This window comes from Thunnus albacares, chromosome 11, assembly GCF_914725855.1.
Source record: "Thunnus albacares chromosome 11, fThuAlb1.1, whole genome shotgun sequence".
Lineage (NCBI taxonomy): Eukaryota > Metazoa > Chordata > Actinopteri > Scombriformes > Scombridae > Thunnus > Thunnus albacares.
In genome coordinates, this window is record NC_058116.1 from 17,750,247 (window position 1) to 17,777,713 (window position 27,467).

The 27,467-nt window shown below is 38.7% G+C and overlaps 2 protein-coding genes and 3 long non-coding RNA genes across 7 annotated transcripts; 3 read left to right on the forward strand and 2 right to left on the reverse strand.

Moving 5' to 3' along the window:
- Nucleotides 1–4,513: 4,513 nt before the first annotated feature.
- LOC122992336 lies at nucleotides 4,514–6,332 on the reverse strand. Its single transcript, XR_006406023.1, has 3 exons — nucleotides 6,251–6,332; nucleotides 5,146–5,199; nucleotides 4,514–5,038 (listed from the first exon to the last, which is right to left on the reverse strand). It is a non-coding gene; the product is annotated as an uncharacterized LOC122992336 (long non-coding RNA).
- Nucleotides 6,333–7,183: 851 nt separating this feature from the next.
- On the forward strand, nucleotides 7,184–8,056 carry LOC122992560 (collagen alpha-2(VI) chain-like). The gene is made up of 2 exons (XM_044366392.1): nucleotides 7,184–7,271; nucleotides 7,428–8,056. The coding sequence occupies exons 1-2, from the start codon at nucleotides 7,184–7,186 to the stop codon at nucleotides 8,054–8,056; spliced, it is 717 nt and encodes a 238-aa protein (XP_044222327.1).
- Nucleotides 8,057–8,558: 502 nt separating this feature from the next.
- Nucleotides 8,559–9,395, forward strand: LOC122992334. Its single transcript, XR_006406019.1, has 6 exons — nucleotides 8,559–8,608; nucleotides 8,708–8,734; nucleotides 8,829–8,855; nucleotides 8,977–9,021; nucleotides 9,109–9,162; nucleotides 9,314–9,395. It is a non-coding gene; the product is annotated as an uncharacterized LOC122992334 (long non-coding RNA).
- Nucleotides 9,396–11,419: 2,024 nt separating this feature from the next.
- Nucleotides 11,420–17,152, forward strand: LOC122992333 (collagen alpha-2(VI) chain-like). The gene is made up of 13 exons (XM_044366105.1): nucleotides 11,420–11,478; nucleotides 11,582–11,635; nucleotides 11,722–11,757; nucleotides 11,849–11,912; nucleotides 12,549–12,611; nucleotides 15,337–15,399; nucleotides 15,586–15,648; nucleotides 15,752–15,802; nucleotides 15,886–15,984; nucleotides 16,475–16,527; nucleotides 16,624–16,659; nucleotides 16,756–16,801; nucleotides 16,893–17,152. The coding sequence occupies exons 1-12, from the start codon at nucleotides 11,459–11,461 to the stop codon at nucleotides 16,769–16,771; spliced, it is 618 nt and encodes a 205-aa protein (XP_044222040.1). The 5' UTR covers nucleotides 11,420–11,458; the 3' UTR covers nucleotides 16,772–16,801; nucleotides 16,893–17,152.
- LOC122992335 lies at nucleotides 15,436–18,187 on the reverse strand. Of its 3 annotated transcripts, XR_006406021.1 has the most exons (5): nucleotides 17,765–18,187; nucleotides 17,363–17,559; nucleotides 17,063–17,153; nucleotides 15,821–15,955; nucleotides 15,436–15,634 (listed from the first exon to the last, which is right to left on the reverse strand). It is a non-coding gene; the product is annotated as an uncharacterized LOC122992335 (long non-coding RNA). The 3 variants fall into 3 exon arrangements; XR_006406020.1 differs by lacking the exons at nucleotides 15,436–15,634; nucleotides 15,821–15,955 and having other exon boundaries at nucleotides 17,032–17,153; nucleotides 17,765–18,178; XR_006406022.1 differs by lacking the exons at nucleotides 15,436–15,634; nucleotides 15,821–15,955 and having other exon boundaries at nucleotides 17,048–17,153; nucleotides 17,476–17,559; nucleotides 17,765–18,165.
- Between the last annotated feature and the right edge of the window lie 9,280 nt (nucleotides 18,188–27,467).

Genomic DNA, 27,467 nt, shown 5'->3' on the forward strand with positions numbered 1-27,467 from the left:
TTTACCAGGACATCTGTCTGTGAGGAACAGAAGAGAGAGAGCATTTACCAAAGTTGCACAAAACTCTTAATTTACATGTAAAATGGAAATTGTTTAGATTTTTTAATCTGCATCAAAGTAGTGAACGACAAATGTGGGGTACATTCACTATTTTTTCTTTTAAATAAATGCAGTAGTTCATAAGAAAACTGTGTAAAAATGCTCTTGATGTTAAGATGATGTACTGCGTGTTTTTCTTTATATTGTTCAGATACATCGTCCACATGATGCAGTGATCGACTGCATTCACTAAACGTTTTGATTCTTTGATTCATATTTTTCTGTTCTTTTCACCCCATTATCACTTTCAAATCACATTTTGAGAAAAATGTTTTCCGTTGTGTCGGCTCAATCCCTGTGTGAAAATATGCAAAATTACAAAACCTTTGACTCTGTAATCAGTTTGAAGTCACATGTGAAGGGACTCACCAGGTTTTACACAGACTATATATAAAAAATGAAGCAGAGAGAGCAGGAAGAAGATGGTTGAATTTGTCATACAAAATCTAAAATGTCAGATCAGAGAGAATATTACAGTAGGCAGATGAATATCTATGGCCTGATGTAAATGACCAGCAAGCTATGGAATACTTTATTACAGTTGAGGTTTTTTTTAGAATAAGTTAAAAGTAGTCATGTGCACATCCACAAAACCTCAGTGGGATGGATGCCGGATACAAAAAGACAACAAGGAACACAATGGAATCACAGCTCCCTGTAATTTTATTAGTGATGTTTCACCCAACTGAGTCTTCCTCTGATTTTGCCTGAGGAATAAAGTTAAAGGGAGCTGTGATTCCAGTGTGCGTGTACTTCATGTTCTGCTCTTTTTACCATCACTAATGGTGGTTTTGATGTACAGTTTTGAAAAAGAATAGCATTTTCTTTTTTAGACACTCATTATGTGATTTTGTTGATTGTATGAAGAGATTTAAGCAGTTTTTGAGCAGGCATTTGCTGTTTTTGGAGTACAATTTTGTGTCACCTGCTCTCAAGTGACACAACAGGACCTTTTGCAGGATGATGCATCTGAACAATGAAGAAAAACTGTTGGAAGGACAGTCATCGGTCCGTGCATGAAAACATGTTCCTGCTCCAAAGCGTTGTTGTCACTTGCAGTCCATTAGGCACATATTCATGTTCACTTTTGGCTCCCAAAGTCAGTGATTTCGCCATCTCTTGGCTCTCAGATTCAGATATGCTCTTTGATATTTCTCCACGGCTCGTATTTCATGTCCATGAAAGATAAGTTTTATCCCAGGGGACACCAGATCTCAAAAGCATGTTGTGAGAGGGGGCGAAACACTGTTAAAAACATGCTCACAGCAGGGCAGGGAGCAGGTTATTGATGTTACTCATTTTTCTTAACAACTTCAACAGACTGACACTATGACACTTTGCATCTAAACACTCTAGACACTATTGTACGATTACTCATTAGGATGCATGTCTCATAAAAACATTTTGATGCTAGTATCCATTACAAGCAAAAAGCCAGAGCCAATCACAGAGCGAAAACATTTTGCCTTTGCGCCAACATGCATCATATTAAAACACACCATTAGCTTAAAAATACATATGCTATGAACGATATGCATTATTTAAAGTGATGCTGGAGCTTAATGTCATGCTTTTTTTTTTTCCAGTCCTGAAGATTTTTGCAAGGCACTTGCACAGAAACCAGGTGGTAACCTTATCTTATCAATATAACAGAGCTGACATTGATCTTTTATTCAACTTTAATTGCGTGTGAAACACAGTGTCGAATGATAACTACCTGCAGTTATGTAGCTGAATGTGTCAAAAAAGCATAATTGTGAAGTGCAGTTTAGACTTTTAAGTATTATTTCTAATTAGTCTCCCCATTACATGGTGGATGTACTGTTTTGCAACTCTGCTATTCCTCATCATATTTAAATGCCTGGAATACAGTACAGTATCTGCAGAGAATCAGGTAGTGCTGTGATTTTCTGCTGAATTATTTAAGTCATGAAGTGCTGATATCAATGGGTGTGGAGCTGCTTTATAGAGCCAACTTGCAAGGAGCCGGGAGGTTGCCGAGAGTTCACCATGAAGCTGCTCACCTCCCTTCTCTTCACTCCTTGTCTGTTTGAATTCACAGGCGCACACACCTTGCTTTGATAAACCCCATCTCAAAAAGACAACCAAACGCAAAGGAATTTATTACCTGAGTATTTTATTTCAGGATTAATATGGGCCTCATGTCTTCAGCAGTTGCAATATTTAACTGTGCTCTGCTGCACATGTTAAGATCATCTCTATTTCATGCTTAGGAAGTAACTAAATGTTAAAATTCAGTTCCTGTAGATGTTGCTGGGGCAGGAAATATGAAGTTCCACTTTACTTTTAATGCACTATTAACCATTTAAAGTTATCCCTTTACTGACCCCTGCAGGGTCAGGTTTGGAAGCATTGCCATACACAGTTTCAGGATTTCCTGGTTTTGTCGAATTTCTAACTGTTGTGGAAATATTGAGCGTTGGTCAACACCTCGGTGAAGAAAGTGTGCACGAGCCTTTGATGTTTTAATGCTGAGAATGTTTATTGAAACACTTGGCCCAGCGGAGAACTGAAACAGTAAACATCAAGGTGTTCTGCACAAGATGCTGTCTCTTCCCGTTCTGCCCTCTGAAGGTCTGGCTTTTAGTTTTTAACCCCAACAGATCAGCCCACAATATGAGAAATTAGTCTAATTGGTTCACTAGTTTCTAAAGCAAGGAACTGCACTTTACCCGTGTTAGTTCAGGTCACCTTGCATGGAACTTCAGGTCACTGTCAGCACATTCTGGTTTGAATGTCTGATTATGCCCATGAATCTATGCATTCACCTATCTGTGTTGTCTGGGAGTCTCAGGCCATCTCCCTGAGCTTGGTTACTGGGACAACGCCGGTTCACTCTTTATCAGAGTGGCTCCTAAACACCCAGATAGCTGCATATCCAAGGAGAGGCAGTGTCTCTCTCTGTAAGACTTGATGTTGCTTACTCTGTGACCTCAAGGCCCATGCTTGACCCAGTATAACCCAATTTGTAACACCTAAAGATGGAAAATTCCGTAACACTAACAACATCCGCACCATTCCTCTTCAGAAATTTTTTTTTTTTTTTTATCATAAAAGCAGTTGGAATGAAACAAAGCAGGACTCCTGTGGTGGTTTTGCAATTTTTAGTTTGAAGTAACCATGACACAAAAAACTAAGCCTTTCATGAAACTTATCAATCACATTTTCTATCAAATTTTAAAGCTTTTAACATTTATAACATTCCTCCTAAAGGGAATCGGTGAGGCATTTTGTAAATCATGAATGTGTGAGCTTCATACAAACCAGTGATTTCAGAGGAGTTGCCTTTCTCCTTGTTGGTGTACAGTGTAATAAAACCATTGTGAGCACTGCTTTCATCTGCAGAAAACTGACCCAATAATGGGTTTTTTTTGCAGAATTTCAATAGTAGATCACTGAACTATTGAAACTGGATAAATTGCATGCAGCTAATGTGCTATGAAGTCTGAGTCACACTGGGAAAAAGCATCAAACTCACTACCTGCCACTTCTCGTATGCCTGAAAATGAAAAGGAGCATTTTGATGAGCTGTTCATCATTGTTGAGGTGAGATGAGATGACAGGTACTCTCAAGCCAAGAAGCCTTAATGGTCAGTGACAATGCTGGGAAAAATTTGCAGGAGAGGCAACCTGAACATTTACAATCAGATTCTTCTTCTTTTTTGAACCAAAAAAACATACTTCTAGTTTTTTCTTTTCGAACTTGCTCAGTGGCTGTTTGTTTTTTATGGACACTGCTCTGAATCCAGCTTCTGTTCCAAATGACAAACAATGATACGAATGTTAACCAATGAAATCCTCCTGTGTGTGTTTGTGGGTGCGTGGAGTTGAGAATAAAATGGCCAAGTGCACTGATATGGGATTGAATTCCAATTGAAATGATTATCTGCTTGAGTTTCCTGACAGCTTGTATTTTAAATTGTCAGCAGTGTCGCCACGGTGAGTAACTTTATTTTAACTTTCCTAAAGGACAGACAGTCAGGCAGCTAATTTAAAATATCAAATGTGTTTAATTCCTCTTCACTTAACATATGTGTGGAAAGTAACTAAGTACATTTGCTCAAGTATTGTACTTAAGTACAATTTATGAGGTACTTGTACTTTAGTACTTTAGTATTTCCATGTTATGCTACTTTATCCTTCCACTATAATATTGTACTTTCTACTCCACTACATTTATTTGATAGCTTTAGTTACAGATGAAGATTTGACATAATGGATAATATAACAAGCTTTTAAAATACAACACATCGTTAAAGGTTAAACCAGTGGTTTCCAACATTTTGGCTTTAGACGTCTTACAAAAAGCAGCAGTTGGGGTCACATTTCAGATGTCTATGGTCACATGGTTTCATTTCAATAAATGTTCAAATGATCCAATATTTCACCCAAAAAAAAACAACTGAAAACACATCTGTGTATCAAAACTTTACAAGGGAGGGCTGGGGGGAGGAATTTTTTTTTTAAAATGGCCCCAAAATGTCTGTTTGTCATAAATTTTTAGAGTAGCAATAGGTGTAAAATCAACTCAATAGATCTGTCTCTTTATAGACTGTAATAGGCACGGATCTAATATGACTTAAATGCTATCCATCCACTTACAACAGGCACAGATCAAGCAAAGGTATTGAAGTCAAGGAATGCTATCTCCTCCCTCTTAGATAAGTTGCAGGTCCTAAGTATGTTACTCATATACGGACTGATGTTAGATGTGTGAACCTCTAAAACTAAAAATGTCATAAAATCATTTAGGCTAGTTTATGCCTAGTATGAGTAATAGGCCTATGTCATAAAATTCAGTATTAATTTTAACTGAAAGCTTAAACAACTCCCATTCACTTTCTTCTTGATCACTAACCTCCATCAGACCTGCTCCTTCAGCCCTGTCAGTCTCCTCCATCTTCCTCCTCTTCCTCTCCTGTTTTCAGTAACATGTTCTTTTATTACACTCAGATTGACTCAAGGCTTAACGAGTGATCAACCAGTTTAAGTTTGTATTTGTCTGAACTGGCAAAATCTTCTCACCTGACTGGCCTTCGGCAGAGCTGCTGCCTTTTTGAAGAAATGTCGTATATCCATCTATATGTTGAGGAAATTAGGGATATAAAACTGCGTTATGATCAACACACTCTGACAACACTACTACAACACACTACTGATATGATTGTTTTGAAATACTTAAGAGGCATATAAAAGCAAAATATGAGAGCTGTCAATAACATTATTTCTATCTCTTTCTTCGTTCATCAGCTAGTTTATACAGTGGAAACCACTTATAGTGATCACGTTTGTCTGGGTCAAATTAATTACTATAAGCGGATCAGATGATAATTATAACCGATTTTTTTCTTTTTCTTTATTTCTCATGCAGATAACCATCTAATTGACATTTATATATTTATTACACAAATTAAAAAGTAATGAAATTGCCAGGTTTGCTATTTACTGTAGCTGTTTCAAAGTACAGTACAGCTGTTTTAAACACTTGTTTCGCTGCTGATGCCTTCCTGACTCGTTTTAAGATGAGAGAGAGAGAGAGAGAGAGACAGAGACAGAGACAGAGAGGGAAGCAGTGCTCAAGCGAGCTAGAGGGTGGATGAGAAGAGCGAGCAGTGGTAGCCTGAAAGCCGGTGAATGAGAGGAGGAAAACGTTATTTTTTGATTGTTTCACGGTGGTTACAAATAAACACACTCAGCACCCCCGCACTCCTGATAGTGGTGCCGCAGCCGCAAATTACAATAACATGTGTATCATGGGAGTAAGGTAACACATAAAAATAAAAACAGAGTTAATTACAGTAATTTTAATCTTTTTCCTCCATGTTTTCATATATGAAAAGACCCAAAATGAACTCTGTAAGCGGGCTACTTGATAACTATCAGCAAATTATTTAAACAGCATTTGTATAGGACTGATTATGTCCTGAGCTTCTTGATCCATATAAGCGGTTTCCACTGTTTAATGTTAGTGTTATATAGCCTATCCTCTTGTCTTTTCCTCACATAAACCTAAGGTTAGATAACGTTAAGCAAGAAACAAACGAGTAACAACTTGATAGCTCGCTACATTGACCATCATTTACCACAAATTCATATTGGAGCTATGCAGCTTCACTCTGTAACCACTTACTATCTCACTCTGTATATAATGTTTATCCTGATGAAGTCTTCGCCAGCATCTCGTCACTTCGGTAGTTTCTGACTACCGTCACAGTCTCTACTGTGGGCTGTGAGCGGGCAGCACAGCCAATGGAAACGCTGGATTAGAGCAGCAGCAGCCTCTCCCAGGTCCTAGTGCCTTGCGTTTTAGGTACATTGTGAATGTGTAAAGTAGATTTATTTTGGGGGAGTTAAAGAAGATTTCAGGGGGGATAAAGCTAAAGCCCCCCTGAAATAGACCTAGCGAGTTTTTAAAACTCTTTTAAAAACTCATTTTTATTTAATTGCATTTAATTAGAGGTTTCTTTTTCTTTTTTTTAATTCTTAAGATTACCTTTGTTTACATTTCTTATTGCCTTGTAACTTTTCGATATGTATTTGCATTGTGTATTTTGTTTAATGTCTGTGAAGCACTTTGTAAACTTGTTTTTGAGAAGTGCTATATAAAAAGTTTATTATTATATTATTATTACTTAAGTACAAGTAAAAGTATTTACATTCCACCGCCTTCCTATCGGCATAACAGAACAACTCTTATCAATCTATTATCTTCTTTATGTTTTGGGAGTCTTGACATGAGATAGTCTGGAAAACTTGAACAGGTAGGAAGCAACAACTAAAATTTCCATTTCAGCTATCATTCAGATGTTGTCTTCTTTTTCCACACTGTGTGTTTATTCTCTGACATTGTTTAAAACAAAGATAAATATTCCCAGGTGCTGTTGAGATGCCTTCTTTGAAGACTCACTTGTTTGACAGCTATTTCCTGCATTTAAAGGGGGGTTTGGCATTAAAAGTGAGCTTTGTACAACTGTCCTACAGTGCACTCCTCTCTGTCTTGTTTTTTTCAGGGGCTGCAGGAAAATGGCAGTCATTTCAGGGTTCATCTTTCTGTGCATGCTACATGCTGCAGTCTCTCTCTCAAGGTATCCTGATCTCTCGTGGATCGGGGCCAGTACCTTGCCAAGGTTATAGTCCAGGCCCACCAAGAAGTGAGATTGAGTTCCATTAATTTTTTTCTAGCCCAGTAAAATATGTTATTGTTGGAGTTGCCTGAGAAGAATTAAGGCCTTTTCATTTATTACGTTTGTATTTCCTGTAGAATTTCTGATTTGAATATTTATTTTTGTCATTGTCCTCTCCTCCAGCTAGGATAAAAGACTGCCCCATCAAGCTGTATTTCGTCATTGACACCTCAGAGAGCATCGCCTTGCAAGAGGCCCCAATTTCAATACTGGTGGACAAGGTCAAGAATTTCACCAAGATCTTTGCTCAGAAGCTGGATAATGAGGTGTACCGGGACCAGGTCAGCTTTAACTGGTCCATAGGAGGCCTGCATTTCTCTCAGAAGCAAGTGTTCTTCAGCTCATTTACAACCAGGGAGAACTTCATCAAGAATGTCAATAAGATCGACTACCTCGGCAGAGGCACCTACACCGACTGCGCCCTCAAAAACATGACATACAAAATGATCCACCAAAACCTTAAGGAGAACGAGACTGCCCTCTTCTCTGTGGTCATCACTGATGGCCATGTGACAGGAAGCCCATGTGGGGGGATCAAGGAGATGGCAGAGAAGGCCCGGGACCAGGGGATCCATCTGTTCTCAGTGGCAGCATCCAAGATCATTGACAAATTAGGGATGAGGGAGATAGCCAGCTCTCCTACTGATGTGTACCGTGATGAGTATATAGCTGTGGACACTGTAGATAGACAATCAAATCAATCAATCAGTCAAAAGACCAAAACGATTGATCGTATCATAAAGCCATGGTGATCTGAAACATTTTCTTGCTTTGAATGCTTATATTTTTATATTTTTGTTTGGTGTTTGTGTAGATTTACTTTTCACTTACTTCAGTCTTTTCTTTACAGAAATATCAAGCCTATTTAAAGGTAAGAAAACCTTTTTAAACCTTGCAATTATAATGTGTACAGATATGTCATTGCACCAAATCTCTCGTTTCCTTTGTTTCCATGTATTACCATATTTAAAATGCCTGGACCAAAAGGGTTTGACGGTTTAAAAGTAAGTATTAAGAAACAAAATCAAAACAAAAATAAATAAATACCAAAGTTTTTTTGTTTTTTTTAAAAAAAATCAATATTTCTGTTTATTTATAGGGTAGGAAAGGAGACAGTGGTATTCCTGGCCCAAAAGGGGAAAAGGGTAGGTAGATTATGTCTACAGGAATTTAACAACCAAATATCATTATTACACTTGAATCCCCTCAAAATACTGTATCATCACTTTAAATGTCAAATATCATTGTTTATTTTACAGGGTGATCCTGGCATTGAAGGTCGAATTGGGCCACTCGGCAAAAAGGTTTGCTGAGAACTACTGACTTATGATTGTGTGTGCTACATGGTTATCCATGTTTTCCTTTTTCATTTCAATAACATGTCCTTTTGTGCTCTGATATAGGGAGAGACTGGTTTGAAAGGTGACAAGGTGAGGTTGAAATCTTTATGTTCCTACTTTTCTGTTGATCTGTCAGATTGAATGAAGTGCTGTTTGGATTCATAAATCTGTTTTACTTCAACAGGGTGACATTGGACTAAGTGGAGCAAGGGTAATATCATGCTTACATACATATTTTCTCTTAATATCATACTACATCTTACACTGCGCATATAGTCAAGATTTACATACTGTAGTTAATTTTCTGTCTTCACTGACCTCCAAACACTCAGGGTGTGAGAGGAGTATCTGGCAGGAATGGAACTGATGGACAAAAGGTGAGTCTTCCTACGAAAAAGTAAAAGATATATCAAGACTCCTGTATGTTAAGTATGCTGATATGATGTCCTCTGTGAAATCTTCAGGGTAAGATTGGCCAAATCGGGGCTCCTGGTTGCAAAGGTGATCCAGGTGACAAGGTAAGTCCTTATACTATTTGGTTACTATTATTCTAGATGTCATCTTAAATCTCATCGTTTAGGTGAAATAATGAATCTGGCTGGTGAATTTTATAATTCATCATCCCTGTTGTTGTAAAAAGTTACTGAATTTTATTCTCATCTCTAAAAGGGACCAGATGGCTACCCTGGAAACATTGGTGAACCTGGGACACCGGGTGAGAAAGGTGAAAAGGTCTGTATTAAATCAAGGCAAGGATCTTCTCATTATTCTCATTTTGCTGTAAAGAGACAGAATGAATAGAAACTGAAACATTCAGCTGACTTTTATTAACCACTCTAGGGCTCTAGAGACAGAATCAGTGTGTCAATCAAGTACTTTGGTCCAGAGTGAAATATCTACAATTATCTGAAGAAAATTTGAGTGCAGTTGCTTTAGCTGAAAGATGGTGCTTCAGAGCATATCACAGAGCCTTGAAGACCCTGATCAACCAGCTCCACATGTAGCTTGGCTGTTAGAGCAGCTGAGCAACATAATCTGCCAGGAAAACAGTTTTTCTGAGGATGTATATCTAGTGAAACACCTGTGTGAGCAGAAAATCGTGCAGAATAAACCAACTTCAATTATCAGAGCAATGCTTTTGTCAGCATCTTTGTCAAAAATAATCACTACAAGAATCGATTGTAAAGAATAATCACTACAGCCAAAATATACCAGGTGCCAAACCACGTGAAATTGTCCCCAGTGCACCCACTGGCTGTCACCAGTAATCCCAACAGGAGGACAGGAGGACCAGCATTAGTTCTATCTTTAAAATATTAAAAATCTGGCAGCATCAACAAACAATTAAAAAAACCTAATGGATAATAATTGGTGCTTGACTAAAATTAAAAGGCAAAGACAGACAAATGAACTAGAGCAAATAAATGTAAATAAATTCAATTTCCCATCCTCTTTCACTTATAGACATTTCTCAATAAATACCAGAAATTTAAATTCACAACCCAGGCAGCCATAGGGGTGTGTGTCCTCCAGGAACAGCTCGGGCTTACCAGTCAATATACAGTACAAAGAGAAGAACAGTCAACCAGTATTATAGTATATACAGTCCAACATTTCATGGCATATATCAGAAGAAAAAATATTTGCAGCCCCAGATTCTCAGCTATTCTGTTGAGTTGTGCAATTTCACTTTATCTGGGCAGATCATCATCTTTAAACAAAAAAACGATACTCGTAGTAAATATGACATTTTGGCTGACTAACATATGTGTAAAACCATGACTTATCTAAGGTACTTTGAATTACAACAGCTGTCTATTTAGGTGGGGACGGCTGTGTTAAATCAGTTTACCTACAGAGATATAAATTTCCTATCTGAACTTCACATATGACACTTGAAAATTACTGCATGTCTTTTACCCTAGATCTCAGTGTGTGTGCCTCAAACAACAGGCAGAAAACAAAGAGGCCTACCACACTTCAAGCTTGGCCTTTTCTTACCTAAGCACCTCCCACTGACACACCTGTCTCTACTTCCTAACATATCATTCACTAATCCACTAGATCTCCTGGATGCTAAAGTCCCACCTACTACAAGAGGATGTCCTCAAGAAGCTGAACAGTTTAGTTTCTACATGAAAGTCTGTGGGACTAGTCGGTGTCAAAGTGTTGCTGAGAAGGAAAGGTGAAAGGATAAAGAAGTAACTTGGAGACCATGATTGTGCTTCACTGAAACAAGCACACTAAATTCCTGTTAGCCTCAGCTGTACTATGACATTAAGGCCAACATTGCTAGCAAGCAAGTTACCATGTTAACGTTAGCATCAGCTCAAATGCTGCATTAGAAGTATCCAACCCAACAGTGTATTGCTCAGTTAGCTATACTGACTGTATATTAGCAATATAAGATGTTGTTTAGATGTAAGTAACAGTGTTTGTAGCTTTGCAGCCATGTTTACATCTCTGTTGACTGGTTCTTTGCCAAGTGGGAGACACAAGTCAGCTGTCAGAAATACCAAATATATCTGACTCAGATTTTCTGGTAATTTTCCCAGGAGCTCTGCACCCTCAGGGCAGACTTATTTGTCCATGAAGGGTGAGAGCCTAAGAATAGCAAATCTGTCTTTTTTTTTTCTTTTTTTTTTTAAATCCACTGAAGTTTATTTTCTGGTGTGTACTGAGCATGTGGCATGTGTGAGGTCTTCTAAATCTACATTAACTGATGTCTTGTGTGGTTTTGGGGGTTTCTTTTGTTGTTTGTTGTTGTTTAGGGTGAAAGTGCCCCCCCTGGGAAATCTGGTCTCCCAGGCCCTGATGGTGAAAGAGGACCAAAGGTAACCTTTAAATTAAATTGCAACAGAAAATGTCTTTTGAAAATTTAAAATTTCTCTTATTTATCAAAAAATTGAATCCCTGACATGAATATCTGTTCCTTAGGGTGAAAAAGGAAATCCTGGAAATCCAGGATCGCCAGGAAAAAGGGGAACTCCGGTACAAATGATGTCTTATTTCCTTTATAATTACTTCTCTCATACTGTCAGTTAATGATAGAAGGTGACTCTGAAATAATCTTTCAGGGCATTAAAGGCTTGCCTGGACCAAAGGGTGAAGAGGTATTTCAAACACTTTTATTTTATCAACTAAATGACTTTCTTTTTGAGAATTTGCTGTAGTTTGTCATGAAATATTAATAAATGTTAACAGGGAAGGAGAGGAGACCCTGGATCAAAGGGAGGACAAGGACCTGATGGGGAAAAAAGGAGAGAGGGTAAGTTCAGCACTCAGATAAATGAGCTTAGATCACTTTCATGTTTTCAATGTAATCTGAATGTCATTGTTATAGTTGTGGTGTTGTTTTTGGAGCAAGTATGTGGTGCTGAGAACATCTGCTCTTAAAATACAATTCTACAGAATTTCATCTCAAATATGACTTAACTTAGTGTGTTAAAAAAACAAAAGGAGAAGAACATGAGGGAAAGAGCATTTGTGATCTGAAAGCCAAATAACAACTTACTTTGTCACACTGACAAATCACAGTGGATTCCACTGAACAAACAAGAGATTTCAACAGAACGAAAGAGCTGAGTCCCATGAGTTTTAAATCTCTTTCACTAGGCTTTACTCCCACAGAGAAAGATCATTAAACTCCCTTGCATGTCATTGTTGTGTTCTGTTGTGTTGTACTTCATGCATTGTGTGTGATGATGTGTGTTAAGTGTAATGCTGATACCCCAGCCCTGTCCCTCCCACCCCCCACATAGACAATAAAGTCTAACTAATATGCCTCTCACATATTTCCCTGGAACAGAATTATCACCTCTCTTACTGTTACTGTTGTGTTTTGTATACATTAAGTTATGATTAATGGTCTGGTGCAAATCCTGACACATTCATTTATTTTAAGGGAGAACAAGGGCCACATGGAGGGAGAGGCCAACCTGGGGAAGACGGACTCAAGGGCACCAAGGTGAGGGGAACAAGCTGTGGGTGGATTTTGGCAGGATGACTTAGCTGCTTCTTAAGAAGTCAGCAAGTCTTCCTTAGACCTCCAATACTGAATTTATGGACTAGGTGTCCTGCCAAAATAGCTAGATAAGTGTTATCTCATCTTCTCATCTTATCATAAGAACACATTTTCCTGGGAAATTGCACTGCAAAAGAAAGACAACACAACTTCTCCTGCACTATGCTTTGCCAAATTCACATCAACCTGAGTAACACTGTGGGCCCTATCTTACACCCAGCGCAAAGCGGCACAAAGCATGATGCAGGTGTCTTTGCTAGTTCAAGACCAATGGAGTTGTCATTTTCCTGTCCAGTGCCCTCATTGTTTAAATAGCAAATGCACTTGCGCCCCTCTGAGCGCCCATGGGTGTGTTTTAAAATGAGGTGTGTTCACACTCATTGTTGGTGCATTGCTATCTTGAGGCAGCGGAAAGTGATTGCAGGATTGATCAACAAAAAACAGAGGCCTGTACTATGATGCAGGATTTGGAGTTAACTACAGCTTTAATTCTGGGTTTTCAGGGTTACGACGATGGTTCGCTTTTTACAACAGATTAACTTCAGAGGATCGGACATGGGTGTATAAAAGAGAACTGGATACAGGCACAGCAACATAGTGGCCAGACCATGTAATTACAATGTCACATGATGCTATTGGGCCCAAAATGACTTTTTCCCATAGAGTTACATTGTGAAAGAGACATCTGTATATCAGCTGATACATTTTTTCAGTGATGTGAAAAGTGAAAATGTTTTTTGGACTGCAGGGGTATTTTTCGCTTTAATACCGCAAGTGACCACTGGGAAAAATTGGCTGCAAGGCTGAGCTGCAGAGCCCTATCCAGCTCTAGGAATAAACGGGGCCCTGCCTCCGACACTTTCAACACCCCAACCACTGACCTCTCTTTCAACCTGGCTAGATCACCATGGCAATTTATGCTAAACTTAACCTGGTCTGGAGCTGGTTATGTTCCAAATTTTGGCTTAAAACAGCTATGAGAAGCGTTGCTCTTTCACTAACCACTTGATTTGCCACTGAGTCCATTGAACACTGCTGGTATTGCAGCTATTAGAACACTGGTTAGAAAATTGATAAGTGTTTTATCATACTTACCATTGTTTTTTTTATGTCATATTGTAAATTTGTAATGGTGCAATAGGTTAGGGTTACGATTTTGTTTAACTGTACTTTAAATTATAAAAAACAAAAAAACACTAAAAACCGATGAAATGAATGAACAAAACATGAACAAAAAAAGAAAATTGATATTCAATCGATTTGGCCAAAAACTAAAGTGATTTCCACTTATACTTCATTAAGGGACAGAGTCAGACTTAAATTCACTTCTTGAATATAATGTTTAAATCTGCTGCATCAAATTTAGAGGTTAAGAGCTGTGAATGTGGGAGGCGTTGAAAGAGTATTAAATGGTAAAATAATTATATTAACTTACGAATTGACACGGTCAGCAATTTTCTGCCAGCATTCATCTCTCGCCTTATTTGCACATTGTTGCTTTTTTCTGTGATAATGTATTTATATCCTCCATAGCTCTCTGTTATAATGACCTTTTCCTCCTGACTTTTCCCGACGTACCCTTTTATGGGGACACGCACAGAGCCTGAATAAGAAAGCCTGAGTTAACAAAGACAGTTGATAACCACCGTTGTGATACCAATCATCTCTGATAGCGAGTTTAGGGTTTGTCAAGCCAGCTCACACAAAGAAAGCCTGAGTATGTTGAACTTGCTTCGTAGTACAACCCTCTGAACACACTAACAGATAACTAGCTAACAGGTGTATATATGCTCAAGGAAACAGGTGAAAACAATGATTAAACTAAAGAAGGTATTGACCGGAAGCTTCTGCTGCCAGCAGTCAGATCAGCACCTTGGACAGCGCCGCAGCTCATGGTCCTGGCAACTGTATACGATAATTTTTTTTTTACATAATCAAAACAATTTTTGAACAATATTTAACAAATATTCTTTAACATTTGAGATTACAGTAATCACGTTTCAATGCTTTCAGTAATTAAAAGCTCGCTGATTTTATCTGTTACTCCATGACCGAACAAAACGATTTTAAAGAGAACCAAAACTGTCATTAAAAAACAAACAAACAAAAAAAGAAAAACAAAAACCTTTTCAAAAAAACAAACGAAAACAAATCTGCTACAAATTAATGAACAGGATCTTAAACTGGTGGTCTTCCTCCTCCTCGGGTTCGCAGGTGAGGAGCACCACGACAGGGCTGGTCACGGGAGGGTCCAGGAGCAGCAGGGGCCAATGTGATCCTAGTGGATCGGGTGGATGGAGGAGATGCTTTCACTTTGTGCATGAGCTGATCCGTGTCCTCTGCAGAGAAGCGTTCCTTCTTACTACTTGCAAATCCGCCATTATAATAGCAATCCGCCAAGGTGCAAGAGCACTTGGCTTTTAAAGGGAATTGGAAATGACACTCTGATTGGTTTATTGCATGTTACGTCCAAAACACAACCATGATTAATTAAGATATTAAGTACAACGCTTTTACAAGTGGATTTAGACAAGCCTTCAATGCTCTTGCGCCATGCGCTTCAGACAGTGCGCTTAGATTGTTAAAATAGGGCCCTGTGTATGTGGGCTGGAGTGAAAGTAATGTCCAGTAAAGATATTTTCTCTGTGATACTTCCTCTCTCTTACAGGGTGACAATGGACTACCAGGACCAAGGGGTCAGCCAGGAGACCCAGGGGGCCCTGGAAAAATTGTATGTTGTTTATAACATTCAACTTAAGTTTATTTATAGTACAACATTTACTTAAAATTACACACCACAAGATTGCAACACATCATAATAGAGCTCTTGTTTTGAGGGGATTCTTAATGAAATATCACTGGTTAACGCACAGTTAATGATACTATTTTCATTGAATATCCTCTTTTGTGGTCGCAGGGCTCCATGGGAAATCTGGGAGATCCTGGACCAAGGGGAGACTCAGGGCCTAAAGGAGTAAAGGTGAGCCAAGAGTTCAACTTTTCAGATCATCACTTTCAGCAAAGAGATGGTATTAATGTGAAATACTGCAACATCATTAACATCTTTTTTTTTTCTTCTAAAGGGTGACAAAGGAAGGCAAGGATTCAGCTATACTGGAACGAGAGGGCCCACTGTACGGTTTCCTGCTTACCTCACGAAATTCTTGCATGTCTTTAATGTTGCTACTTTAGTCTGAGGTAACTCTGCTTTTCCCAGGGAGATAGAGGTGTTCCAGGCAAAAAAGGGCCCGGGGGGGGCAGAGGTGAATGTGGCACCAAAGGAGACCCTGGAGAACCAGGAAAACCAGGAGAGTCTGTAAGTTTTAATTAATTAAGGTTTTGGATTTCAATTAGAGCTGCCTCTGTTTTAACCAAAAAAACAAGAACAGATGTTCGTGTAGTTGAAATGCGACAGGAAAGGCTCCTACACATGCAAAACTTAAAATGTGCGCATTATATGCTGCTCAGCCCCAAAGATTTTGAGAGTTAAGTTCACCCAAACTATGACAAAACATATTCTCTTGCTTACCTCTTGTAGTTTCTAGTCATGCAGATAGCCTTCATTTTATTCCGAGATAGCTGAGATTTCTGCCACCATCATAATACAATAAGAGTGAATGGAATTTGGTGCTCAACAGCAACATTATGCACAGACCTTGCTATGAATACTTTCCTTTGAGCCTATTTCCTGAGTAGAATCTAGTTCCTAAGAAAATTGGCAGAAAAATTATTTTGTGCACTTCCAAAGAAATGCAATATTATTCAGAAAAATGAGGCAATTCCACTGAAAAATGTTTTCTGCTCAGGCCAGCCGGGCGAGCCAGGAAAGAGAGGGCAGAGAGGAGACCCTAGACGTGATGTAAGCAACAGCTCAACCATTCAAATAATGACTTGACCATGCTAGCAAATTTTAGATCCAGTTGCATCACTCTGTGCCTGTGCTGTGTGTGTGCAGGGAGGCCCTGGACCAGAGGGCAATCCTGGGCTCAACGTGAGTAGCATTTTACAAGCCTTACAGTTAACAAACATGATACTATCCTTATGTCATTGTTTGTATTACCACTAACCTGTGTAAACGTCACCGCAGGACTGTGATGTCATGACTTACATCAGGGAAATGTGCGGTTGTTGTGGTAAGATACTGTACATACAATGATGAAGTTAACACACTTTTATTGTTGATATTTTTCAACATGATGATCCTGTTCTTGTCTTTTGTCTCAGACTGTGAGAAGTACTGTGGACCTCTGGACATTAGCTCTGCTGAGAAGCAGGGTCAAATGGATAATATACACAACAATAGTGGTGAAGTACTTTATTTGGAATAGCAGATTTTGATAGTAAGGATATCTGTCTAGGATTATTATGTCATCCAGCCTCCCCCAGCTTCTCACCGACGTTACAGAGCCTTCAGCAATGTTAGCCAGGTTGTACTCCTCCTCTTCCTCATCTCCTTTTGCCTTCTTGGCATCCGGCTCCTCCGAGCTGTAAATGGAAAAGGGGTCAGGTAGAATACAGACAAAGAATTTAAGCTTTTTTTATTTTTGTAAAACCTCAGTCACACACACTACTGGGAGATAAAAGTATGATATCTGAACATGAAAGTTCAAACTGTATACAGACCTCTACATAAATATTTAGACAACACTTCAATACATGATTCACAGCCTTGTCCACACTAAATCCAAACTTACTCTTCGCCAAAAATCTGAGCACTAGTCTTCGGCTTCTTTTTCTTCTCCACTTGTGTGAGAGGAAACTTCTTCTTCGTCTCCTCTAGTGGAGCTTAGCAACGTTCACTAATTACCTCAGGGCGCTTGAGGGCAGCCTTCAGCCACTCTTCCATGGGGGGAAGAGGGGTGCCGGGGTTTACTGCCCGATGGTGCAGGCACTGAAGGAGAGGTGGGATAGAGGAGATGAGAGAGACAGTGACTGAGGAAGGGGTAATCCTGGGTGAGTATCAGCACCCTCTAGCTAGTGAAGCTCTATTCGAGTCTAGAAAGATAAAGTCTTTTGCTTCTGATGTTAAATGCGACCGCCCTCTCCTCCAAAACTTTTCTGACTGCCTCAACTGAGAACTAATAGGTGTGCAGTACCTGGAAGTGCCTCTGGAACGCAGGGTTGGGAATGTGGTGGACCTTGAACATGTCCTTTTGTTCTCCATCCTCCATCATGGAGTCAATTTTTAAAGTGTGCAAAGCTCAGTTACATGATTCTTCGTGTTTTACTTGAATACTTTTTAGATGCCATGTACAATCACACTGTCATAACAAGTACAATACCAGATTCTGTTTGGTAAAGCCCAGATCCACTTTGGAGAAGGGAACAATGTCACTTCCGTAGCGAAAACCTGTGATCAGAAAATAATTTAACTTTAATAATGTTGAATGGAATTTGGAGTCTGATTTTCTTGGTTGTTTTTAAAAGGAGACATTATGCTTTTTCTGGATTTCTTTTACTTATATACAGTTGTGATGTCAGATATTTATGTTAAACATGGTCAAAGTTCCAAAATTTGAGGTCAATGTGTGTAGAAATGCTCCCTGCAAGTCAAAAGCCAGGGCTTCAGCTCTGAGCACTCCATTTGCAATGTTTTTTTCTACCTTGCCAATGAGCTGACGTCAGCTTGTCACATCTCAAATTTCAGATCGGATTTCAGCTCAAACATATACAGATGTATTTGAGAAGTTGACATATCGAGTAAAGAAGGAGAAAAAATAGTGAAGTAGTGGAAATACTACTGTTTGTTTCATGGTTTGTTGACACTTGACAGCTGCACAGCTGTCAAGTGTCTGCCAAGTGGCAGCTTCTAAGAGCTGGCCAACCAGAACAGAGTAGGCTTTTTGGGAGGGGCCTTAAAGAGACAGGAGTTAAAACGGTCTGTTTCAGACAGAGGCTGAACTGAGGGGCTGCGTAAAGAGCAGCAGGAGTAAGACTTGATAGAGCCTTGTTAATGTTATTAATTACACCTGTGCTTTTCTTGCTATGACTAGTCCAAATTTGTGCAGTGAAAAAGATCTATTGAGTCTATTGATTCTTTCTACTCTTAATACCTATAGTGTGTACCTGCAAAAGTTAACAACTCTACAAGTGTACTGCTAGAAAATTATTGAGCAAAAGGATACAGTCATCTTATATTTTCTGTGAATTTTAATTTAATTCTAGCAGAGATACCCTCAATATTTTGGGGGCTAAAAGCAATATCGACATTTAAGAAGCTGGAATCAGAGAAACTGGAAATTTTCCTCTTAAAAATGACTCAAAATGATTAAATTATTATTAATTATTATTATTATCAAAATAGTTGCCGATTACTTTAATAGTTGCAACTAATTGATTAATTGAGTAATAGTTGTAGCTCTAAAGACAAGCAAACTTAAAAAAGCTATCTCTATCTTATTCTGCCATTGTATAAAGTGAAGGTTTATTCAGGTGTTCAATACAGTACATGTTAACTTTGAACAAGAGGAATGATCACGGCAAGAAAAACATGTTTCAGTCATCATTTGGGCACCTGACTGTTGTTTTAAGACAGACTTACTATAATAAAGATAATGAAATGCTGGGTCAAAGCTTGTTTGATGAATTAAACATAAATGCTTAATGTTTCAAACATCGTCTTTGCAACAACTCAAATGCTTTCTATTGCACACGTTAAAATGCCTTTGAGTCAATAATAAAAGCTGCAGCGCCAGATTCAGGCAAACTTAATTCAGGCTGCACTCATATAAGTGACACAACAAGTAAAAACTGCAGTGAAACATTTTTAACCGTCTTCTGAGTTTGTGTGGGTGTCCAAATTAAAACTTGTAGCATCCGTTTTAAGCCTGCTGTCCTCTGAAGCCCGCGGTGTGTTTTGGATGACTGTGTGATGGCATCTCACATTATGAAACCTCTAACTGCCAACTGCAGTAGAGAGCAGGATGAGAGGAAGAGGAGATGGATTGTCTCCGATTTGGTGGCAAGGAGTGTGGAGTCATTAACTCTGCACTTTACAGAGATTAACTTGTCACCTGGCAAACATTAAAGAGCAAAGACTCGACTTTCACTTATCCGCACACAAAGTTAAAGAGAGAGAGAACAGAGACAAGATTTGTTTTTAACAAAAACTGTATATATAGAAGAGGTTGGGAATTATTAAATGTTCATATTTTCCAAACTGTGATCACTATGGTCGCTGCAATATTTGAGCCCTATGTAACTTCTCATATCAGAAACTACTAACTTTAACTAATAACTGTAATACAGATGTGGCCGAAAATATTGGTACCCGTCCACCTTTTTTAAAAAAAAACTAAATTTTCTCTGTATTAAGTTGAAACTGACAAAAGTATGTGGTATCCATATTTTTTTATTTCACATTTAATATAACTGAAACTTTGCTTTTGGTTAACAACTTAACATACTATTTAATACAATAAATCAAATGAAAATGGCATGGCCAAAAATATTGGTACCCTTAACTTATATTAATATTTTGTAGCACAGCCTTTGGAGGCAATAACTGCAGTCAGGTTCTTTCTGTAACTCTGAATAAGGTTTCTAAACGTCTCCACTGGTAGTTCAGCCCAATCACCTTGAGAAAACTGCTCCAGTTCTCTCAGGTTTGATCCAAACTGCAAGTTTCAGCTCTTTCCAGAGATGTTCCATGGGATTCACATCAGGACTCATAACAGACCACCTCAGAACAGTCCAGCGTTTTCTTCTCATCCACTCTTGGGTGCTTTTTGATGTATGTTTAGTAAGTTTAGGAAGACCCATGACCTTTGACTAAGACACAGCTTTCTGACACTGGGCTGTATGTTTCACTCCGAAATGCCTTGATAGTCTTGACTGTACAGATTCAAGGCACCCAGTGCCTGAGGCAGCAAAGCAACCCCAAAACATCGCTGAGCCTCCATGTTTCACGATAGCCATGGTGTTCTTATCTTTGAAGCTAATTTTGTTTCATCTGTCCAAACTACATTCTCCCAGAAGGACGGTGGTTTGTCAACATACATTTTGACAAAGTCCAGTTTGACTTTTTTGTGTCTCCCTCTTAGATGTGGGGTCTTCCTTGGTCTTCTACCATGGAGCCCATTTTCATTCAGACAGCAATGGATGGTGCGACTTGAAACTAGTGTACCTTGAATTTGAAGATCAGGTTGGATCTGTATTGAGGTTTTCCTCATACAGTGGCACAAAACACCAGAGTGAGTCATTTTCTCCTTTTAAACTGGCTGCATGAGTGATTATGACCCTAACAATCATATCATCAGATTCTCAGATGATACTGCCATCTTAGTTTTGATGAAAAAGGACAGTGACATATCCGACTACTACTCAGAGATACAGGGGTTTGTGAAATGGTTTGAGGACAACCACCTGGTTTTGAATGTTAATAAAACAGAGGAGATGGTGTTTGACCCCAGGGGAGACCACAGGCCTGTGATCATCCACAACAAAACCATCTCACAGGTCTTCTCATACAAATATCTTGGTGTTTTTATTGACAACTCATTAACCTGGAACACCCATGTGGACAGTCTCTGTAGCAGATTACAACAACGATGCACTTCGTACGTTGACTCAGAGATCATGGTGTTGACCAAAAATTTATGTCTTATGAGATAAAGCATCACAGCTTGGTTTTGTAACCTCTCTGTGCAGCTAAAGTCCAAACTAGTCCAACTGATGCAGACTGCATGCAAGATTATAGGAGTAAAACAGTATATGTCCCTGTAGTCTACTTACAAACAGCCCTAAGGCACGCCAATCGGATAATAACTGACCATCCCATGTTCTACATGCTAAGTACCAGCTACTGCCCTCTGGTAGGAGGTACAGAGTCATTTGTAGCAGACTAAATAGATTTGAAAATTCATTATCTCAGTGTCAATAAAACTTTTAAATAGTGGCAGATAAGGCCAGGATGGGCACTGGATGATCTTTAATGTGAGGGATTTTTTTAATGGAAAAGAGATTTTCTCTGTTTTTTTTTTTGTTTGTTTTTTTTTGATGTGATTGTTTTCTCTGTTTGCCAAGGTGCTTTTAGAATCTTGGTTTGTCACTTATTCACATCTTTGTATATTTGTGTATGTGAAATGGTTTTAGTACTTTGTTATTTATTAACTCATTCGTATTTTTCTTGTTCTGCGTATGAAATATCATCTTTTAATGGTTGCAGCATGGGCGAAGAGCCCAGGGCAAATTTCCCACTCTATGAGACAATTAAATTTATCTTAATCTTAATCTTAATCTTATAAGATTGAAAAAAACAGCAATACTAATTAAAACACAATAGTCTGCTTAAAGTATCACTACAAATAATTATTTCTTACAACTTCTAACAGTTACCAATCATTTTGTCCAGGCTATTTTAGAATGTCTTTGTAGAATAAGCATGAATTCAGTTATTTTCACAACTTTTTTTTGTTCCACTGCAAACCAAACATAGACATGCATTGATAATAAAATATATTTTAATTTCAACACTGCTCAGGGCGAAAGGTGCATTATTTTAATAAATTGCAAGGGTACCAATAATTTCAGCCATGTCTGTAAGAGACATTACCAGTGGTAGCTGTATGATCAATACAGTTTCTATAAACAGTACTGTAATGGTTGTGCTCAGGTTAAGCAGATTATTTAAAACCATTTATACAGTATTTCTCTTTACATGACTTTAATATGATAAAAACAGTAAAATCTTGGGGTTCAATCAGTCTGTCTTGTGACAGATTTATTTCAATTTCCCAGATACTGAATTCAGTGAACATAAATCAATAAGCAATTTTAAACTGTGATAAGAGGTTATTGAACAGTCCCAGGGAGCAAATGCATCATTTTTACCAACCTAAATCCAAAACTGATGAGTATTGCTGTGTCATAAGTTGTGCCATGTCTACAATTTTTCTAAGAAACAAAGATCTTATCTCAGGGTTATGGTGCTATACTTGAAAGATGAGTTGTTTTGTTCTGCAGCTAATACTTTCTGCAGGCTTTAAAACGGTGACTCTCCCACTGCAGAGATATACTGTATATCATTTTGTATTCTGCTGCCAGACAGTGACACTGGCTAATTGATGCTCTCATCTCCACAGCACTAATTGTCCATGAGGGACCTTCTGTGTTTCGCATCTTGGCAAGTCGTGAACCAGCAGTGGAAGGTCCTGAACTATGATAAGTCTATGTACAACGTTGACCTGAAGGACGCCACTGTGGACAGGACTCTGTCTCAGCCCAATTAGGGCTATCAGACTGGGGTAGGAGTGTCCATCTCCTCACTGATGGTGGTAGCTTCCACAGCCACCGGCTCCACTTCTACAACCGTGGTGACGGCCTCAGGAGGACTGGGAACACACCGCAGCCAGAGCTTCGCAGCCAACCCAGCAATAGCACAGAGCTGGTCATGAGAGTCACTACAATCTGAGGAGTCCATTGAGGCCTTATGTCATATGGAGGTGAAAGATTTATGAACTGTCATGGACTCATGATTTTTGGACTCTTTGTGTTATGTTCTTGTGGTTTCCTGTGTTACATTTCTGGTGTCCAGTCCTTTTGGTCATATGGTTTTGCTCGTTGATATGATTTGGGTTGTAGGTTTAAAGGACTGCCTTGCATTATTGGTTAGCTTATGGTGTTGTGTACTTGAGTTTATATTCATGTTTATTCTTGGATGGTTTAATGTATGCTGGGTTGTATTAAGAGCATTGTGTTTTCTTTTGGTTTTCTGTTGCTCTGTTTCCCTCCTGTGTTCCTGCACGCCTCCCCAGTCCATTTTTCCTTCCACATCTGCCCTGTATCATGTTCATTAGCCCTGCGCTGGTCTCAGTGTTTTTCCCCAGCCTGCTGTTACCTTCACACCTGCCCTGTATCAGTCTCGTCAGCCTTGCCCTGCTCCCAGTGTTTCCCTCAGCCTATTAGCTCCCAGCCTGCCCGTGTGTCTTGCCACCTGTTCCTCGTTTTTTGATTAGTTCAGTTTGTATTTAAGATTTGGTTTGCAGTTCAATTTTGTTGGATCCACTGTTCTGTTGAGTTTGTGCTGTTCAGCCTGTTCAGTCGTGTCTTGCTTTTGTTTTTTTGCCTGCAGAGTCTCAGAAATGAAGAAGGTTTTCTTCAGCCCTGCTGAACCAGCTGACAGTTGGAAAAAAAAGTCTTATTTGAACTGCACTGGATTAATACCATGTTCTTGTTTGATTTGCAGAACTGGTTGGAAAATAGTTATTTTAGGGATTTGGGGGTTGAAGAATGACTTCTATAATATGTGCATGGATGTTCATTCTTAACCTTTGTGAACAATATACTGTATGGTGAAGAGAATCTAAGCTCAAGGGTCCATTTTTTTTAATGATATTAAATTTTCAACCACATTATTATTGAGTGGGACTTTGAGTTTACTGTAGATACAGGATACCTATCTGTTACCAGGACATCTGTCTGAGAAATAAAAGTCAGAGCGTTTACCAAAGTTGCACAAAACTCCTAATTTACTTGTAGAATGGAAATAGTTTAGATTTTTTAATCTGCATCAAAGTAGTAATCTACAAATATGGATACATCCACCATTTTTCTTTTAAATAAATGCAGTAGTTCATAAGAAAACTGTGTAAAAATGCTCTTGATGTTAAGATGACATACTGCATGTTTTTCTTAACATTGTTCAGATGCATCATCCCCACAACTCCAAAAGCAGTGATGCAGTGATTGACTGCATTCACTCAACGTTTCAATGTTTTCTGTTCTTTTCACCCCATTATCACTTTCACATCATATTTTGAGGAAAATGTTTTCTGTTGTATTGGCTCAATCTCTGTGCAAAAATATGCAAAGGTACAAAACCTTTGACTCTGTAATCAGGTTGAAGTCACATGTAAAGGGACACACCAGGTTTTACACAGACTATATGTAAAAATGAAGCAGAGAGCATCTCTTTGATTGAATTTGTCATACAAAGGTAATACATTTGTCATACAAAAAGACAACAAGGAGCACACTGGAATCACAGCTCCCTGCAGTTTTAGAAGTCATGTTTCACCCAACTGAGTCTTCCTTCTTTGCCAAAGGAATAAAGTTAAAGGGAATTGCGATTCCAGTGTGCGTGCACTCCATGTTCTGATGGAATGTTCTGTCAAGAACAGCATTTTCTTTTCTAGACACTTATTATGTGATTTTGTTGATTGTATGAAGATATTTAGGCAGTTTTGAACACGCTTTTGCTGCTTTTGGAGCACAATTTTGTGTCACCCCTTCTCAAAACAGGACCTTTTGCAGGACGATGCATCTGAACATGGAGAAAAACTGTTGGAGGGACAGTCATTAGAGGGATGGTCATATTTTGCTTAATTGGCACCATTTCCATTCATAGTTTCAGAATTTCCTAGTTTTGTTTAATTACTAACAACATCAGCACCATTCCTCTTCAGATTTTTTTTAATCATAAAAGCAGTCGAAATTGAAACAAGGCAGAACCCCTGTGGCGTTTTTGCAGTTTTTGGCTTGAAGTAACATGACAAAAAAAAACCAAGCCTTTCATGAAATTTATCAATCACATTTTCTATCAAATTTTAAAGCTTTTAACATTTCTAACATTCCTCTTAAAGGGAATCAGTGAGGCACTTTGTAAATCCTGAATGTGTGAACTTCATACAAACCAGTGATTTCAGAGGAGTTGCCTTTCTCCTTGTTGTTGGACAGTGTAATAAAACCATTGTGAGCACTGCTTTCATCTGCAGGAAACTGACTCAAAAAGGATTTTTTTGCAGACTGTATGAAAGACTGTGTGAAGCCATCATGAAATGCAGTAAAGCTGTACTGTAACTAAGTACATTTTCTTGAGCACTTTCCCTGTGAGTAATATTTTGAGGGTTTTGTACTTTCTTCAATTATTTCCAAAAAACAACAGCTTTACACTCCATAACATTTCAGGAAAATATTGTTCTCTTGACTTAATTGCATTCAATTGGCAGATTTTGCAACTTGTTACTTTGCAGATTTTACATACAAAACATGATGTAATCGATTAATCTAACCAGCAGTATTACATTACATTATAATATGTACATGTTATCATGTAACCCTCTGAAAGGAGCCAGTATGTATGACTATTTTTCTTACTTTGATCCTTGAGTACATTTTGTACATATACATAAGTATTTCTGGGGTGATGGGAGTGGGGGTGGCCTAGTGCATCCACCCCACCCCGATTGGGTTTGTTTCATTTTTCTACAAACAAAACTGAATGCCATCAGAATTGTTTGAATGATGCAATAATCACATTAAAAATGATTGCCTTCCCCGGAACTGTAGTTTGCAGTAACGTGCAAGTGCCACAAGATGGCGGTAGCTACATTTGAAGTACCATACAGTAGAGAGCGAACATGGCACCCACCAGATAGAAATTTGATGTCATATTCAAAGAGAGATTTTTGTAGTATGCAGAAGAAAATTCAGGAGAGAAAGCTGCAAGGCACTTTGACATTGACCCGAAAAAGAATCAGGTACTGGAAAAAACAGAAGTGTGTGTGCTGCTGTTAGCTTACAAGAGGAGAGCACAACTAGCTGGAGGTGGTAGGAAAAAAGTTAGCTTGGAGCTAGAGAGACGGTGCTGCAGCCCTGCAGACCATACAAACGCCGCCTATAAAACACGCCCCCTTCAAACTGTGCTATTATCATAATTTGTTACCAACCATGGACTGTATAAAAATAATGGACTTAGCCACCATGAGGTCACCCATTGGTTTGTGGACTTGTGTTTTGAAGCCTCGAGTTTGGTATTTTGACAGTCGCCATCTTGGATTTTTGGAGCCAGAAGTGACCATATGTGGACAAGGGGGTGGAGCTGACCTTAACGCAACCACTAGCTTGGTTAGCATGGTGCATTTACAGTCTATGGTTAACTGTGATAATGCTAATGCTAATGCTAATACTAATTTTCGTTAGTGAAACAAAATGTACTCACTGGAAAAACTGAACATCCGACTGCTTAGATGGTCCTTTAGTACAACTAAACTCTGAACCAAACCAAAATGTTACAAGTAACTTTAATGAACTGAAAACACTCTGAAATAGCTAAGCGTATCCTCTGTGAATCAGGGGTTACACCATGTTTACGTTACCTAACCAACATTGTTGCCGTGGTAGCGACTTGTCAATCACAAGCAGCAACACCCTGAAGCATACCCTACTTTATTGTCAAATTTAAATCTAATGGGACCATAATTTACAAAATGAACATCAAGCTGTATTGAAGACTTGAAACTAGCGATTGAGACCATAAACTCTTAGGAAAATGTTTACTCTTCATTTCAGTTTCCAGACCCGGAACTACCCACTTGTTAGCCATGGATGTATTATAAGAACTGGATACTGGACCAAAAATGGCACCCATTCAATCCAATAAGAAGTGCTCAGCTGGTGCATACGCCAAATAAAGTTTCTAGCTTCTGGGTTTGCTTCCACAGTGTGCGGCCCACTAAATATGCACAGTGGTGTTTTTCCCACTGGCCCTGCCTGGGAGTTCTCACTCTGTCCATAGACTTTACATTGTGGTGATGTCACAGATTTTTAAATTGCTTTTCTTGGCTCGAGGAAAATTTTACAAATATAAAACCACCATCGATCAAAAATTCATAATAGAAAGAGTCCTAATTGACCATGTTAGCAGTTCGAGGTGTCCTGTCAGCAGTTTTACAGATGTTGTTAGCGGCATGTAAAGCAGCTGCAGAGTCCAAACCACACCTGCTCCAAAACAAGCCCACTTGTACACAATGCTACAGTTTCTGAGGAAAACAACAGACTATAGTATGGCTGTGCAATATG

Coding starts and splice junctions, on each gene's coding strand:
- LOC122992560 (XM_044366392.1), top strand. CDS start 7,184: ATGCTGCAGTCTCTCTCTCAAGGTATCCTGATCTCTCGTGGATCGGGG. Junction 7,272..7,427: donor TAGTCCAGGCCCACCAAGAA/GTGAGATTGAGT, acceptor CCTCTCCTCCAG/CTAGGATAAAAGACTGCCCC.
- LOC122992333 (XM_044366105.1), top strand. CDS start 11,459: ATGGTGAAAGAGGACCAAAG. Junction 11,913..12,548: donor TGGGGAAAAAAGGAGAGAGG/GTAAGTTCAGCA, acceptor ATTTATTTTAAG/GGAGAACAAGGGCCACATGG. Junction 15,803..15,885: donor CTGGAACGAGAGGGCCCACT/GTACGGTTTCCT, acceptor TGCTTTTCCCAG/GGAGATAGAGGTGTTCCAGG.